Source organism: Melopsittacus undulatus, chromosome 4 (assembly GCF_012275295.1).
Source record: "Melopsittacus undulatus isolate bMelUnd1 chromosome 4, bMelUnd1.mat.Z, whole genome shotgun sequence".
Lineage (NCBI taxonomy): Eukaryota > Metazoa > Chordata > Aves > Psittaciformes > Psittaculidae > Melopsittacus > Melopsittacus undulatus.
Window position 1 is genome coordinate 90,691,091 of NC_047530.1, and position 17,383 is coordinate 90,708,473.

The window sequence follows — 17,383 nt, forward strand, 5'->3', positions numbered from 1 at the left end:
TCTTCATGGGGTGTATGCTTTTGTCAGCTTGGGTTGAAATTGGCCAGCACTTGCAAAACTCAGTAAGGTGGGAAGGAGATACACATACTCTCACAGATTTCTACTCATCAGTCAAAGTAAGCATCATTCTCCTTAGTGGAGCAGATGTCAAGAAAGGTCTTGGTAAAGTAGAAGCCTGTTCCCAGAACTGCCTATTTATGGTGAGAACACAATTAGCCCACAGAGGCACTTAGTGCTCAGTTCAATTACTGCACAAAGACTGTGACTGGGGTGAGGGTGGGTTACAGAGACAAAAGACTTAAAGAAAACAGACTTAAAAATCCTATTAAGCACCAATTTAAATTTAGAAGGACTCTTGCCATTTTTATCCCTTTTTGGCCCAGCAGTGTTCTGAAGGACCCTAGTTTTCAAGAGACACAAACTCAAAGGCATCTACAATATAAATGGCAGTAATAACTTAATCCCATTTTTGTGCAAGACAATTCTAACCATTTAGAGCCTAGCAAATGCTGGAAGGATCCAGCAGATGCCTCAAGGGAAGAAAAACTGTTTGCTTTGGGTATCTGATCCAAAGAAATCTCTGAAGGCTGGAAAGCACTCTTGCGCAGCCACCATTTTCTCCTGCCAGAACAAGCAGCATTTCAGCAAGTTTGATCATTTTCCCCCAGATGACATGAAGCTTCAGAAACAAAAGCACAAGACAATAGGTTTGGCACTTCCATAAGACTGAGGAATGAGAAAATTCAAAAAGAGCAAAGACACCTTTAATTTTTGCAACAAAAAGTTCTCAAGAGTGTGAATATTTGTGCTCTGCCTCCCATCCACTTTACTCCTCACATGTAGGGATGGAAAGCTCTTTAGAGGAGCAGTAGTGGGATTTATGGAAAAATAATGCAGCTAAATGAAGCTGGTCATACAGTAACTCATTCAAAATCCAGAACATAACTCCAGAACGTTCATTTCACCTCTCTATCCAGTAAGGCTGCTTGATCAGAAAATCCCTCCTTCTGGAGGGATGAGATAGGAGTCAAGGGCAAACACTGTGCACAGAAGTTGGTCAGTTAGTTAGGCCAGGACTGAAAACTCCATGAAGGATCCAGTCACCTAGAACAATAGTGGTACAGAGGCTATGATTTAAAGCATGTATATAAATGGCTAAAAAAATATCCAAGTAATTAAAAATCATGATCTAGAGTTTAAATTCTCCCTTGGCAAAGCTGCTATAGACTCTGAAGACAATATTGTGACTCCAAAGCGTGAGCTGGACAACCAAGAGATTCAAAGCTGGTTTTAGCATTGCCCTGCTTGCATTTGGGCAGATACACACAAGCATATATACATGCTTTTCAACTCTTCTGCCTGGAAAGGTTGCAAAACTTTTTGGCTTTGGAAGGTCTCTGAGATTAACAGCACTGGGTGGATATAGTGGGAAGGAGAAAACAGGAATACACCATACTTCACCCATCTTGCTTTTTCACATATTTTTCAAGCTTTACTTTACAGTAGAGCTCACTGCAACTTCCACATATCTCTGCAATAGATCACAGGCCTCCTGCTCTCCATGTATCCCACAGAGTGAATTACAACTAAGGAAAATACTCCCAATGACACGTAACCTTGGATCATCACCTGGAGAATGTGTTCCTAGCATAATGCATGATGCTGTCGAAGTCATAGGTCTCTCCCAGTGAGTTCACTTCCCCAGCTTCCATCTTTAAAAAGTTGTATTCCTGTCCTATGGTGCCAAACACAAAAGGAAAAAAACCAGATCACTTAAAACCAAACAAGCAAAAAACCTTCTTCCACTTCTGGCAGCCTAGAATGAAAGGGATATATTCCTACATTCCAACAATTCCAGCTGGACATCCAAAATCTCTATTCACTCATGACCTTACTCTAGGCAAGGACTAGCTATATTTTTTCTTCTCCATCCCAGCTCATAGACCACTAGGGTTTTCCAGAAGTCCAGCAAGAAATGTTTCCACTCACCCAAAAGCCAGGTGGAATAACCAAAAGTGCTATTTTACCTTGCTGTATGTTCTCTCTGATAATCGTGACATGCTGGTCCCTGTCAGGCCGTGTGTGCTCATGCCAGAAACCCACCACATGACCCAGCTCATGAGCCACAATACCAAACTTGTCACAGTTCTTTCCAATGGATATAGCCTGAGGGCCCCCTCCTCGGCGACCCACATATGAGCAACATCTGGAAAAGAAAACCCAGAAAATCATGAGCAAATCAGTAAATTGAGGAAGTCTGAGCTGTAAAAACAGACAATGGCATCTGACAGGGTCTGGGACAGGCCAGTTGCATATACTATATGTACCTACATGTGTGTGTATGTATAAAGAAAATATTTAAGTGTATACCAGTAAAAATGCACATATACAATTAAGTGTTAACCCAGGGAAAAGAATTCAGCAAGGCTTAGCACCTTCTTCTGAGCAAATACTAAACTATCCTGGCAATCCATACTGTAAGTGACAGATGCATCTTCGTGACAGATTCCCCCAGGTAGCCACTGGTCTATTCTGATCAGAGCTGGACTTACAAAGCCACTTGTCAATGAAAGGGATGTTTGCAACACACATAGCTGCAGGTAATATGTGTGTCACTTACCCACATGTTCTGTATGTGAACACAATGAAACTCTCTTCATCGGTTCTCTCCACAAATGTCACACAAGTGTGCTTCTCCCAGTGCCTCATCGCTTGCTTAAAGATAGCTCTTTGGGTTCCTGAAAAGGAAAACCGAGAAAAGCAAACAGTGAAGGCCTGGGTTTCTGGAAAATCTCTAGTGGATTTCATCAGGATAGGGGAACATTCAGTCTTTCCAACAGTCAATCTTACACCTGTAAACACCTCTAGGTATCTAGGACCTATTTCCAACTACAGCACTAATTTACTATATCATCCTTTCCTCTCCTTGTGCTTGATGAATTTATTGCTCTAATTAAAGAGGTAACAAACTCGGTTAAGCACATTGATATTTATGCACTGAGAAATGTCACCTCACTATGTAGAGGTCATTCTGGCGGAGTTGCTTGTTAATCTGATCTGTGCACCAGCTGCTTTGTGATGTGCCAAATTTACTCTCATGGTGCAATGTACCATGATCACATACATCTTTCAAGACCCAGAAACCTCATGAGAACTACAGATGCTCCTCAAAACTAAGGCAAAGCTGTCATCAGGCAGTTGATCTTTGAAATTAGAAACAAGAATTATATAGGAGCTAGAGGCAGTCTCAGGGCAGTGTAAGAAGGTGTAGAGATATGCTGCTCTATGCTTGAACTGAGGGAAAGCTCACCTGTGAAGCAGGGTGTTATGCCTGTTTCACACTAGCAAGAAGACAGGAAACAGAACGTCCCCTCCCCAGAGAATGGGCCATCACTCAGTAGCATCCAGAGCAGCCATTCAGAGAGCTGGGCAGCAATGCTCCTCCTCAGGCGGCTTTCCCACAGTATTGTCTTTCCAGCCAGATCCTCTGGTACACACAGGGCTGCAGAGCAAGCTGCCACTCTCAAGAGGGACTAGAGAGTGCAGAAAGGCCAGAAGTACATCAGAAAGCCACAAGGAATAGAGAGATGCACTCCAGGGTGGGATTAAGCTGAGGCAAAACACCAAACTGAACATGAGAGAATGGCAAGAGCTGCTTCTTAGAGAGCCTCCCAAATGGAAGGATGGTATTACCTGCTCTGGACTGGTTAGGGCAGTGGGGCACATGTAACACAGAGAACACTCTCATCAGACCCTGAGGGACAGCTGTTCTTTGACAAGCTTGGGGGGACAGCTGTGGCTAGCAGGCTACTCAATATCCTGCCAGGTTGCATGAGCCTATCCCTTTGTAGGAGGAGAACAAACCATTCCACTAGGGCTTTGCAGACTTCTGGCAGCAGTGTGGGTGCTGGGACAAAGTACATCATGGGAGCCCAAGGCAATAAGGCCTGCTGGATCCTAATGGGAGATGGTGGAGGCAGCCTGGGGGAGACAGGAAGGAGCTGGCTTCACTGAGGCACCATAAATCAAGAAAACAAATCCCATAGGGAACCACTGAGCTATGGAGAAGTGGTCTGCTTCACATGAGGCACAGACAAGTGATGTGCTGCACCCCAAGAGATACCTTAGTTTGGACAGTGCCCAAGAGATGCTACGAAGATCCTGGAAAGGATACTTTGGAGAGCTCTCATCCACCATGGGACACAGCTCACTGCTCCTTGCATTCACACACCTACAGGAGACCCTGAAGTTGGTACCCAAAAAACAGCAGGTCAGAAAACAGAGTGCTCAGGGAAAGTTCTCTAAGTGGGGATTCAGAAAGCAACCCAGGGTACTCCTGCTCCTGTTCTTCCAACAGCAGGGAGGATCCCTTTCTGGGAACACAGGGGGTGAGCACAACTCACAGATGCTGGTGCCTGAAGCAATCAAGAAAAGTGACCAAGTCACCCAATCGTTTCCTGAACTCCAAGAGAAGAAACATCTCACTTCAGTCTCAAGCCCCCACAGTGCACGATTCCTTGTGCAACCACATGCCCACTGTGCCCCAGGAGAATTATTTGTGGGAAAACTCTGCTCCTGAGATCTCCCTCACATTTTGAGACACTCATCGCTGACCAAACAGGGAACAGTATTTTCACTACTGACCGGTGAAATTTCCTCCGATCACATATGGAATGACTCCCCCAGGCCAGATCCTCTCAGCCCTGGACGTGGTTGCCCTGCGCACTCTGGGAGAGGAACGTGCGTCCATCCCAGACTCATCTTTATATTCCTTCCTCCTCGGCCTCCTTGCAAGCGTTGTGTTCTGCCTGCCCTCTGCAAGACACAGTGGCAACACTGTTTAAATCCTCTTTAGTTCCATGTGCAGCCCTCAGGTAATACCCTGGAGCTTCAGAAAAAGAAAAACAGAAAAAGCAAGATGTTAACCCAAATCATAAGCCATAGTAATATTTGCTAGTGCTTTGTATGGGACTTGGAGACAGTTAATCTGCAGCAACCTGGGCCTTCTTGTCTGGAGCCTTCATACACACTATGCCAAACCTATTCTCCCAGAAAAGCATAAAGGGACAACTTCCCCTCTCCAACAGCAACTTCATACATGGCAACACAGCACTTAAACAAGGGGAACAGGAGGAAGGGGGGTTAAACAAGCCCAGATACCACTGTATATTCTCAACCCACCCTATTCATCCAGATCTGCAGAGAAAGGTTTCTTTTATCAGGGCTAGCTTCACAGCAGCAACAGCTGCTCATTTGAGTTGGTCTTGGAGGAAGAAAATAGAGCCCTTAGACTGAAACCTATACTCAAGGCCGAAAAGTTTTATATAAAAGTGTTTGTTTCCACATGTTAGACCTTGGGTGGTTTAGAAACATATACTCATGAGTCTCTGCTGGAGGAGGGATACTCAGGGTGAAAAACCTGAGACATTCTATACTAAGCACAAATCTCTGTCCATGCTGAATCTCTTCATTTTAACGGAAGGAGCAAAAATACAAAAGGGAAAGTAGACCATGTCTCATTTCTTGCTAAAAAGGCAGAAGAGCCCTGCTTGTGTGGTGCTCAGTGCTGGTCGTAAAACCTGCCTGAGGATTCACATAGGCTTCTAGGCAGACCCTGTACCTTAGCCTGCTCCCGTGCTGCTGCAGCTCTACTCAGGTACTGGTTATGCTTACACATTACGCTTGAACGTGGTGTGAGTCTGACTCAGCAGAAAATACCCTCCATTCAGAACTTTCTGGCTGCTCGCCCCCATTTGCTGTGCCATGGGTGACCCAAAATCTTCAAGCAGCTGTAGACTGGCTGGACTTCACTAGCATGTGTAATGACTGTGTAGACACCACATCTTAAATAAGCTGCCTGTATTGCACAGCCAACTTCTCAGCTGGACTTGGGGAGAGGAATAATAGAGTACAAGGGTTGCTACACCCGCAGAGAGTGCTCACCTAAAGGGTCACACCAAGGGAAGCTCTGCTGGTGGTGGCTCCTCGGTGCTGGTGACCTCTCTGAAGCTCCAAGAGGAGAGATCTAAGCTCCAGTTGTGGCCTTGTGATTTATATGAAAATCAGCAAAACGGGCTACAGCTTTGCCTCCCAAGTCAGGGACATGGGCTGCCAGGTTATAAAAAAGCACAAGCCCTACTGAGACCTCCCTCCAGTGACTAGATAGCGCCCATTCATCCCTGCAGCAGAAGCACTGGTAAGCAAACCACTACTGTCAAGGCTGAAGGGATCAAAACATTGGGAAGGAAATTAAGGCAGTGCAGGGGGATGGAAGGAATGAACTTCAAACCCTCCTTTCCTGTTTCACCAGGTCCAGCCCTTCCTGCTGAAGGCTTTGCTCTGAGCTATAGGACAAAACTGGGAATCTGTCTTTTGTTTCTCTTCCTCTTGAGCACATCCCTGGCATACCAGATGCACCTAGCATTTCAGAAGCTACCCTATCCCCAACCCAGCTGCTGGACCTGAAAGGCAGATGCTCTGAGACTGGTGGTTCCCCAATGAAATAAGAACCACCCTCCCCTTCTTTTCATACACATATCCCACAGATGTACTGCAGCTGCATTACAAGGGCCACAGCTGGAGTAAGGGAGAGGTCTCGAGACAGAAGTAGTCTCATAATACCTGTCTCTCAGTCACAAACTGCTCCTTGGGCTGCCCAGAATCTGCATGGTTTTGCACATAGACAGCTCTTGCCAGCAAAGACAAGCGAGGAGTCATTAGCCTCACACTCTCCTTCACCTGGAGTTCTGCACAGAGTACACGCTTCTGCCCCACCAATGCTTTTGTTCCTTGGTAGCCACACACTTTCTTGTGTGAATTCTCTGTACCAGTCCTGCAGCAGCTCTTGACTGCTCCTGATTCCTGCTGAAATTTTCTGCCTTCAACAACTTAGATTTGCAGTGGGTCCTTGGAGAGGCCTGACACACCCTCCTAGCAGGGACCTGGGGAAAGCAGGCAGCAGATGCCATACCACCAGGGACAGAAGAAACCTGGACAGCATGCTTGAGGAAGCACTGCTTATAGTCACTGCCAAGTGGGATGCATGAAGTGAAAAATAAAGCCATACAGCCTTTCTAATGCTTAGTCTACCTGGACATAACCTCTCTTTCTGACTTGTACTATTGCTAAGCCTGGGACAACTGAGATCCTTTCATAAAATCCCCTCTCCCTGCATGATGAACAGCACTCGGAGGTTTCTGCACACCAGCTGTGGGTGGGAGACTCTTTACACTGCCCACAGCCCAGGCAGTTGTCTGCTGCAACATGCCATAAAACAGTTCTTGCTGCTCTCTGAAACCCACTCAAGAGTCTCTTGTACTCATCTGAACAGCAGAGACAGCCCAGCTTTATGCCAACAACAGCACCAGCCCATCTCTAAGTGGAAACAGGCCACCAGAAGTACCAATACAGCTTTGCAAGCAGAAACACATTCCTCAAGTGCTCTTGCCCACTGCTTCATCTCCTCAGGCCTGCCACCAGCTCAGGAGATATAAGCAGCTCTGATGAGAAAATACATCACTGAGCTATGAACACAGCAGCCATGAGTACAAATGTCTCTCTCCTGCACTAACCCACTATACTGTTCTCTGCCTCAGTGCCTCTGTCTATACATGGAAAATAACAGTCCCTCCTGCACACAATGGGTTGCAAACATCTTGCATAGAACTGGGGAACCCTTAGGGAATGCCTCCAAGTTCACAGGTCTGGACCAATCCTGTAAGCAGCACCTTACCTACACAAATAAGAAAAACTTGGCCTGGGTGATAGCCCAGCTTCCCCTGGAGAAGAGGAGCTTAAACTGGTTCAGCTGAAACAACCTTACAGCAGGGAGCAGCCAACTAGCATTATGCTCTCTGCCTTGGAGTACAATGTTTTTGCTGTCCTGGTGACAGTTGTAGCTACCTGTATGGGCTGGGTCTGGCTAGAATAAACTATCCTCATAGCAGCCCATAACACACTATATTTTGGACTTGCAGTAAAAAAGTGTTAGTAACACACCAGTGTTCAAGCTATTGCTGAAAACTGCTTACAAAGCATCCAGGCTTTTTTTTTTGTTATCTTGCTGAGCCCAGTCCACTCCCCTGGCAAGTAGACATGGGATTGGCAAGAAGCTGGGAGAGAATGCAGCTGGAATAAACTGACCCAAATTGGCTAGATGGATATCCCATACCATGTATCATCATGATTAGCAATAAAACCTGCTGAGGTTTGGCTCCCAAGATAGCTGTGGCTCAGAAACTGCCTGGGCATCAGTCTGCTTTTGGGTAGGGGTGAACAGTTGCCTTTATTTCACTTGATTTGGGATTTTTTTCCTCTTTCCTTCACTTATGAAACTGTATCTCAACCAAAGAGTTTTCTCACTTTTGCTTTTCCTGCTCTCTTACCTATCCTGCCAGAGGACGAGGGTAGTGACCAAGCAGCTGTGTGGGTGCTTGGCTTGGGTCAACACACCACAAGGCAAACCCAGCCTTGCAGAGTGCACCAACAGCAACAAATGGAGATGCCTGGGCAGGGCTGGTCTCCCACGCACAGAGGCACACAGATGTACACAGGACAACCATGGTTTTACAGGGGATAAAAAAGTAAATAAAAAAATACCCAAAGGTCTGGGTGGGGTACCACATTACCCTTTTTAACTGCTTTGTTACTACAATCGGTTGCAGTGGTGTTCTCACTTGACATAAGAGACTGTTCTCCCAGGCCTCCTGCAAAGAAAAGAAGAGCAGAGACATCTGGTGAGTTGGCTAGCAGAGCTCTGACATGGGAAGGACAGCAGTGATGTCTTCTGGGGGCTGGCTGGCTGGCCTCAGAAAGTGGCTGGTTTTCCTATACAAGGTGCAGGGACTGAGAGCACAATAAAGCTGGGCTCTTTTCCTCGATTTGTTCTCAGCCTACTGTGATACTTTGCAACTTGTTACCATCCCGTGCCTTAGTTTGGCCATACACTGAATAGGCAGAAAGTCTCTTCTAGGGAAGGCTAATTCTACGGAGCTTTACTCCTATTATATCTCAAATGAAAACAGGTACACTGTCAGGAAAAAGAGTAATATGTATTCAGACAAATAGACTATTATCAGCTTTCATACCTCTGGCTTGAACTCAGTTTAGTCTGAAAATAGAAGTCCTTCTCTGTGATGCTAATTCCCACTGGCTACCATAGCAGGAAGAATTGCAATGTTAGCTCCCAAGTATTTATTGTGCTTCATCCAGGACCAGCTACTGCTCCCTTTTGGAAAAGCACAGGAACTGCTAGGTACAGGGAGATCCCCAGCTTGTCCATGGAGGTGGCTCCCTCCAGCTCAGTCACTGAAACAAAACTAGTAAGTCCATTCTGAGTGCCTTGCTGCCTGCCTTTCCTATTTCCACACAGAAAACCAACTTACCAGGTTCCTGTGATGCACAAGACATGAACATGCTGGAGGAGGGATTTGACTGCTTAATGTCACAGCTATTTGGTACAGAAACCACAACAGTTTTATAGCAACTTTGTACCAGCACTGTGCCTAACCCTCTCCTTTTATCCAGACAGAACTGCTGCATCCTCTTCCCCACCAGTGTGCTACATCAGAGCACTGCCCACAGCAGGGTGCAGGAGCTGCAGAGGTGACTTCACCATGTTAGGCTGTCAAGCACACCCAGAGATAGGGCAGAGCAGGCTCAGTGCAACCAGAATCCTCTACTGTAAGACGAAGACAGCGAGAGATCCTAGCTCCTCATGAAAGTCACATTGCTAGGGAATGGAGATGGAGACCAGTCTCTAGGCCATACTAGTCTTTTGACCATTAAGGTACCACAATACTTGGCAGTAACGCAATTACTTGATTTTAGTTTTTCTGATGTATAACATAGAAATTGGATCTTCCCTCAGTACCAGATCCATTCTGCCACAGAAAAAGATTTAAAATGTCACCCAGTGCCAGAAACTGATTTAAAACAATAACTTGTTCACACTTTTGTTTCAAAGGACTTTAGAATAGTTCTGCCCACTGCAATGAAAAATACCAACTGTGCAAACTGACCTGTGCTGCAGGAAGCAAACTGAAATCTGCCTCCACTCAAATTGCTTGTTACCACTACAGTCTGATTTCTGTAAGTACTGTTAATCAAAGCAGTTTTCAGAGCACTGAAAAGCCCCTTGAATAATGCATCTTCTGCCTTGATTTTGTAACTATATTTTTCTGTTCATAAAATATTTTCTATTTTTTCCTGTCAGCTTTCTCTAAAATGCCTGTTTCAAAAACAAGCTCTCCCAGTAATAGCCAGCAAAGCAAAAGAAAAATTAAAACCAACCCAAAACCAAAGTAAAAAAACCCAAAACCCAAACTCAGAGAGGCTAAATATTCAAAAGGGTGAAAAAGCAAAGGCATTATCACAATATAGGTTTCCTGTGGTATTTTTCAGTTTCTTAAAAATGTCTACATGAATAAAAAGTTCAGCATGCTTAATGCCTTTGTACCCTATTATAAAATCTGCCCATGGATCTTCTGATTGTTCCACCAAAGAAGGAACCAACAGTCATGCAGCCTTGAGTTTTGAATTTTATGTAGTATCAACAGCTGCTGAGTGTAGGGCAGGTAGGAGCAATGAAAGATCATCCAGCAGCAAGAGGCCCTTCAGGACAGGGACAGTAGAAGAAAATGCAGTTAAAGGGATAGAAAGATGGTTAGAAAATGTGGAAAGGGGAAGAGATAAGAACAAGACCCTTCTTTCTATAGCTGTTTGTCTTCTAGGTTTCCTGGGCATTCTGTTTTGCAAGGTCCAACTTTGGAACACCAGAGAAACCAGAAAGTAACTATAGAGAGAACCTGGGCAATAAGCCACTGTACAGTCACAGACCCAATATGGAAAACCAACCAGCATCTCTTTGGCAGGAAAGCTCTCCATAGTGACTGCAGTAGAAGGGAGAGCTTAAAAATCATAGAACCATTCAATAGTTAAGGTTGGAAAGGACCTTAAGATCATTTAGTTCCAACCCCCCTGCCAAGGACAGAGACACCTCACACTAAACCATGTCATCCAAGGCTCTGTCCAACCTGGCCTTGAACACCGCCAGGGATGGAGCATTCACAGTTTCCTTGGGCAATCCATTCCAGTGCCTCACCATCCTCACAGTGAAGAACTTCCTTATATCTAATCTAAACTTCCCCTATTTAAGTTTGAACCTATAAATGATGCTTACATAGTGAGAGAGCACAACACATGAGACAGCAAAATGTATAACAGATAAATAGAGTTGGCCAAACTACATTCACAGCCTTAAAAAGGTGGTGCTGATCACTGTTGTTCCCTTCCCTCCTTCCCCATCTTGGAATTGTGGATCCCCTGTGAGTCGAAGGAGGACTGAATGAGCTGATCTCTGCAGAGCTATTATCAAGTGCAAGTTTCTACAGTCTTGGTGGCAAGGTAAAGCACAAAAAGCATGGTCAACCACCACTGTATCATGCAACATTGCTGGATGTTGTGTGAACACTTCCAAGAGGGATATCCCACTTTCAAGACAACTGGACATTTTCCAGCCCCTAAACCAGTCTTGCTCTGCTAGCTGTAAAACTATCCTTGGGCTCTGGAGATGGTTTCTTGCAAATCCTTCTCCAGCCCCTTCAAAGGGGCAAGAACAGGGGAAAAAATCCACCTCTGACAAGAGGATGGTATCAAATTCTACATCTCCAGCATTATACTACTTAGAGTATCAAGGATGATGAAGACAGCAACAAAATGAACCAGAGGAAAATAAAATACCCAGACCCTCAGCTGACTATAGATTAATGTTTCCTAGTCCAAGAGACACACTAAATCAGGGGATTGTCTCCCAGAGGAAGTACCATAGTTTAACAGAGCTTGGCTGGACAAAAGCCACTAGATGTGTGAACAGGAACAAGCCTGATTCAACAAGATGGATTGCTCTGAACTCTATCACTCTTTTCCAGCCTCAATGTCCCATCCTAAGATTTCCCTTTGTTTTCTTTCATGCCCAGTCCTCGTCACTTCCTTAAGCCCAAGCTCAACAAAAGTTCCTCTTCTCAGTTGAATTTTACATCCCCAGGACTTCTCACACCCTTCCTCCCCCCTTCCCCCCCAAAGTATGCTATTTTCACACAATATCCCATTCCATTTAAAGGAAACCTTAACCAGCCATTCACCACCAGAATTATTAAGGCATGTGGTCTTTGCTGAAGTGAAGAATAATTTTGTATTTCTAAATAAATGCAGCTTGCTTCCAGCCACAAACAGATTGCTTCTTAATTGAACTTGGGAGGTGAATTATATGGTGAATTAGGAAAAAAGAACAACTCTGTATTTAGTGAATTGTTCCCCTAAGAGGGAGCTGTATGGGATTGAATTGCAAATGATGGCACCAAACCCTGCAGCCAGGCCCCTCTCCTGCACCCAAGCTGCTGACCTCTGCTGTGCTGCAGTGTCATTTGCACAGACTGCTTTTCCAAGCTGTGAGCACATTCTTTCCCAGAGATCAGTGCAAGCCTTGATTTCTTATGCAAAGGAGATGTTTGAATAAACTAGTGTGACTAATGAAATCTACAACATCTTTGCATATTTTGTCTCATTGTAGCTGATGAAAAGAGAGAGCACTACACAAAGGTCAGATATGGGCGTGCAGATATATCACATATTTTCAAACATCATCAATCTCACTAGCACAGGCAAGGAGCACTCATACCCTTCCCTCCCACAGGCATGTTTTCAGATCATACATGAGAATTTTGAGAGATCCTGTTTTGATTCACTTGAGCGTTTAGACATTTCTTATCCTTATGACAACTAGGTAAAGCACAAAGATTAAAGTGACTTGATAAATATTTAGCCCTCTGATTCCTCCCAAGAGAAAGCTAATGCAGGATCCTAGCAAAACCAAGATAAGTAACTGATGTGCCATAATCAATAAATAAGGAATCCAGGAAATACACTTTGCATCTGGAAGCAGTTACACAAAGGTTTCAGGCAATGTGCAGCTCCTGTTTTCTGCTTAACATGTTCCTGAAGTTGTACCTCTCTGTTGGACTATTCTGCCACATCTAAGAGCAGCATTACTGTTTCAGAGCATGAAATGCCTGTATATGTGTTTCAGACTATTATCATTAGAAACACTGAAGAGAATTGAGATTTTCAGTTTGACACAATGCTCCATGGAAAACCAACAGGATAATAAAAAGTCAGGCTCAGTCTACTGCTTACAGGAACCCCTAATGAGATAAGCAAAACAGGGTTAACTTTTCTGTTTCTTAATATATATCCAGCAGTTAATAAGACCTCCAAGATCACTTTCATCCTCAGTACTTCGCACCTGCTCGTGTACCAGACCAGCCATCATCTTTCTCCAGCCTGGCTGTTCAAGCTTTATCTGCTTCTCCCATAACCAGGCATGATACAGACTTTGTTAGATCATGCATCCATGCAGAGAGCTGCACTAGAACTCCCACATTTTTGTGATTCAGTCCTTCCTAATGATTTTTCCTGCTTTACAGCTACAACCCCAGCAGGACACTTCTGAACTCCCTAACTAGATAACTTAGTTTCTGTGCATGACCTGGCAGGGAATACACAAGAGGTTCTCTGCCCAGGCTGGGAATATTTCATCTTCTACCTACAGCACACTTCTACAACAACTCATTTTTCTGTTTCCCACAGACCAGAACTGCCAAGGGAGCTTGGCTCACTGAAATAAATGTCCAGTAGCTTAAATGCACCATAAATTGATATAAATCCACCACACTTGTAACCCTGGCTGAAGAACAGGTGCCTTAATTGTTTGCAGGAACTAGAGGGTCAGCCTGAGGGGGTAAGTAAGAGTCCAGCGAAGCAGAAAGCAGCAGGCTGCAGCATTGTTGGGAAGAAAGCAGTTTCTCCTGCTCTTCCAGAAGAGGAAAATGAAAATCTAATTTTGTCAAAAGAAGTCAAAGTTGTTCAACTGGAACCAAAAAAAAGGACAATTTTTGCAGAGAGAGAGAGAGCACACAAAGCATGCCATCAAAACTGTACTGTTTGCAGCTCCCTTGTACCACTAACACAGAACAAAAGATGCATAACCTAGTGAAAGAGCAGGGAGCAGACTCCATTCAGTACCAATACTTCCCACAAGACAGAGTGGGACTAGAAGAAGTAGTAATACATTAGACCTGAAAATCTGTCATCTGCAAAATGCAGCTTAGGGTTGAAGGCATTTATTTCTGTGCTATATTCTCCCCTTTTTTTTCCCAAATCATAGAGTCCCATTAAAATCAAAGTATCCGACTTTCAGAGCAGTTCCAAGCCAGGATAATTTTTCCTCTCCATATGAATGAAGATTCTCTCCATGTTCACTGGATCCCTGGCTGTCCAACCAGACAAAGAGCTCCATAGCTGGACACAGAAGGTAGCTACCACCACTAAGTTCATCACCTCTATAGAGGACAAATGAGAGCTGAGGACTTTGCTGGGGTTTCTTACTTTTCTATTTAGTGGAGATACTGTGACTGTGCACATTATCTGGTCTCAGGCAGATCAAACAACAGCAAGACTTTTTCTAGTGCATTTACTGCAGAGGAAAGGCCATTTCAGAGCTGTGATGCAAACCAGGGAAAATAGCATCATAAAATACATTTTAAAAATTTAAAATTTCATCTTCTATGCCTCAAAACACCTCACTTTCATAGTCTCATTCAATTCATAAACTAGTCACATGCCACAGCTTAAACAGCTTTAATCCAAGCTTAAAGCACTGGATTTCAAACAGAGGCTACAATGAAGCACCAACAAAACCAAGAGACACAGGTAACATTAAACTGTCCACTGTCAGTCTGACAACTGAACTGTCACTGTTCAGAGCTTCAGTTCTGCTGAACTCTGTCACAGCTTGACCAGCAGAGAAGCTTCTAGAAGAACAGGGTAAGTCAAACGTGATCTTACATACTGCTTTTAGCTTCCTCATTAACAGTGGTCAAGAAGTTTTTAGCATAGAAAAAACACTTTACTGCACTGGATTTTCTAACCACAGAGAAAGCGATGATTTTATTAAAAGCAAGCTCTGCTGGGAAAACGCATTCAGAATATGGAACAGATGTTTCCCAGAGCTGGTGGAGAGTCTATAGAACCTTTCATAAACCCCTGGGCCCTGGAGATCTGAGCAAATAATTTGAGATAGATCCTTCAGCATTTCCTGTCAGTGGAATAGCTGAAGTTCCCTCAATTTACTTAAAGAAAAATAAATTAAAGAGGAGAAGAATTCTGAACCCCAAATTCCCTGCAGGAGTCTGTTTTTCATATTCAGAGTAAGCTGACTAGCTGCAATAACTCAGGAGAGTCCCGGGGTCCAGAGGCTTGACAAGCAGATGTGTCATCTCCACATCAGCTCTGCAAATGCTTGTGCGTAGCGAGGACACTGGCCTCCCAGGGAAGTGCATGAGAAGAGGAAGGTGAACACAGCTAAACAAACACAGGCCTGCCACAAACATCAGCTGCAACGCATTTAATGCACTAAGCTCTGTTGCTGGCCAGCCATGTTTGGCATGGCACAGCAGGCAGAGCAGAAGTATAGTGAGAGCAGCACCATATCCCAACACCCTGTGTTTTCCCAGGGCACTCCCTGCCATTCCGTAAGTGGCAGCATCACTTTTATTCTGCTATGCATCCTTTTGAAAGAAGGCATTGCAAGAAATGGGACAACCTGACCCAAGCTCTCCACCAACTTTTCAACTGAGAGTCAATGCTTAGGGGGAACAATGCTATTTGGAGACAAGGGAGGACTGAGAACACTGGAAGAGGCCTTTTCCCACAGGCTGTAACAACCACCTCTGTCCCCTGGGGTGGAAAGGCAGACAGATGAGAGAGAAAAGCAAGTAAAAAAAGTTACCTACAACCTGTGTCATGTCACTGATTTCGTCCAGTAAGAAGGAGTCCTACAAGGCCCTGGCTTACAGTGCTTTTACTGCAGTAAGTGAAAATGAAAAGCTGAAGTGAGTAAACAGGTACTTTGGCCTGTGCATGTTTCTGTATGGCCAGGTCCACACACACAGTGTGCAGCAGCACATAAAAGCAGTAATGTATAGCAACAAGTACCCCCACACAGCCTATTGCACTTGATTTCTTGTCAACCTGAGATCAAAACCTATTTCTAACAGGTGTCTGTCTCTCCACCATACTCCTCTCGATTCACAATAATCCACCTCCTTCCCTGTCTCTCCTTCCAAAGGGGAGACAAACAAATGAACTTGCAGGTGAGATGGAATCTGTAAGAATTGGCTTGGGTTCACCAATTACTGTTCTAATAGGCAGTATAAACACTCCTAGTCCCCCTCTGCTAACACCCCTTTCCCTACACAGTCTAATTGCTTCAGCCTATCCTGGGCCCCTTTGGGCACAGCCATGACAGGCTCCCTGCATTGCCTTGCAGCATCCCCATGCCCCATTCCAGCTGTGGGCTCTCAGTCAGATCCCAGGAATCTCCACAGCTTGGCCAGACCACTCTTCCCACTCAGCCTTCCTAATCCTTTTGTTTTCCCCTACCTTGTTTATACTGGATAAAAAATAACTCAAAATGAAAAACACTACACTGGAAGCTAAACTATGTTTGAATGCAGTTAGAGCTCCTTCCATAGAGGGTATGTGGTGCAGCACAGAGACCTTTCTTCCAGCTTGCTTTCTGCCTGGATATTCAGACCCTTACAGTCCTGGAGATTCTTGGAGAGTTTTTGGTGCCGCCTTAGCCCCCAGGAGCCTGTACCATCTTTAACAGGCAGTTGAGCAACCTAAGATATAGCAGAGACACCCTATCTGCTTGGTTTCATACCAGCTCTACAACAACTCACTTAAAGGACACTCCAAATGGGCTGCCAACAGCAGAGAAACTGAGGCATGAGCCAGCACCAAGGCAGAATGACAAGTGGGGCTTGGAAAGCTTTGGGAGCACAAGCCAAACATTGTCACTGCTTGGAGGCCTTAGGCCACATCTAGCACCAAGGTCCTGGCTCCTTGTTGAAACAAATGCCCAAATCATATGCAGTCATTAAGGAAGCCATGGGGGAGCAGTGGGGAATAGTGGCAGAGGAGCTTTCCTTGCTGCAGCGAGCTGTCCACTGAGAGCTGCTGGCAGAGAAGCTGCCCCATCCGTCCCAGGGACAGCTGCAGTTTGGTGGGGGAGTCAGGTCTCAAACCCACTCTCTGCCACTGGCTCCAGGACTCTGTAAGAAGAGTAGCTAATCCCCTACCCAGCACAGCCTTATGCATTGCACACTATCTTCTCTGCTCTAGGAAGTGGAACAGCAAGATAATCTGAGTATTTCCTTCTGCCTCTGATCTTTGCCCCGCAGAAACTTGTTACCCATTCCCCAGGGCTGTCCAAGTCACCATCTGGCCTCAAAACTACAGCGGTAAACACAGTCCAGCAATTCAG

General features: G+C 44.9%; 1 protein-coding gene across 1 annotated transcript in view; it reads right to left on the reverse strand.

Moving 5' to 3' along the window:
- Positions 1-17,383, reverse strand: part of TLL2 (tolloid like 2) — a 94,233-nt gene that overhangs the window by 33,467 nt on the left and 43,383 nt on the right. The window contains exons 3-7 of the mRNA XM_034061340.1: positions 8,628-8,705; positions 4,645-4,815; positions 2,621-2,738; positions 2,028-2,206; positions 1,630-1,735 (exon numbers count right to left, since the gene is read on the reverse strand). Of these exons, the coding sequence (XP_033917231.1) occupies positions 1,630-1,735; positions 2,028-2,206; positions 2,621-2,738; positions 4,645-4,815; positions 8,628-8,705 (652 nt within the window). The remainder of the gene's footprint in view (positions 1-1,629; positions 1,736-2,027; positions 2,207-2,620; positions 2,739-4,644; positions 4,816-8,627; positions 8,706-17,383) is intronic.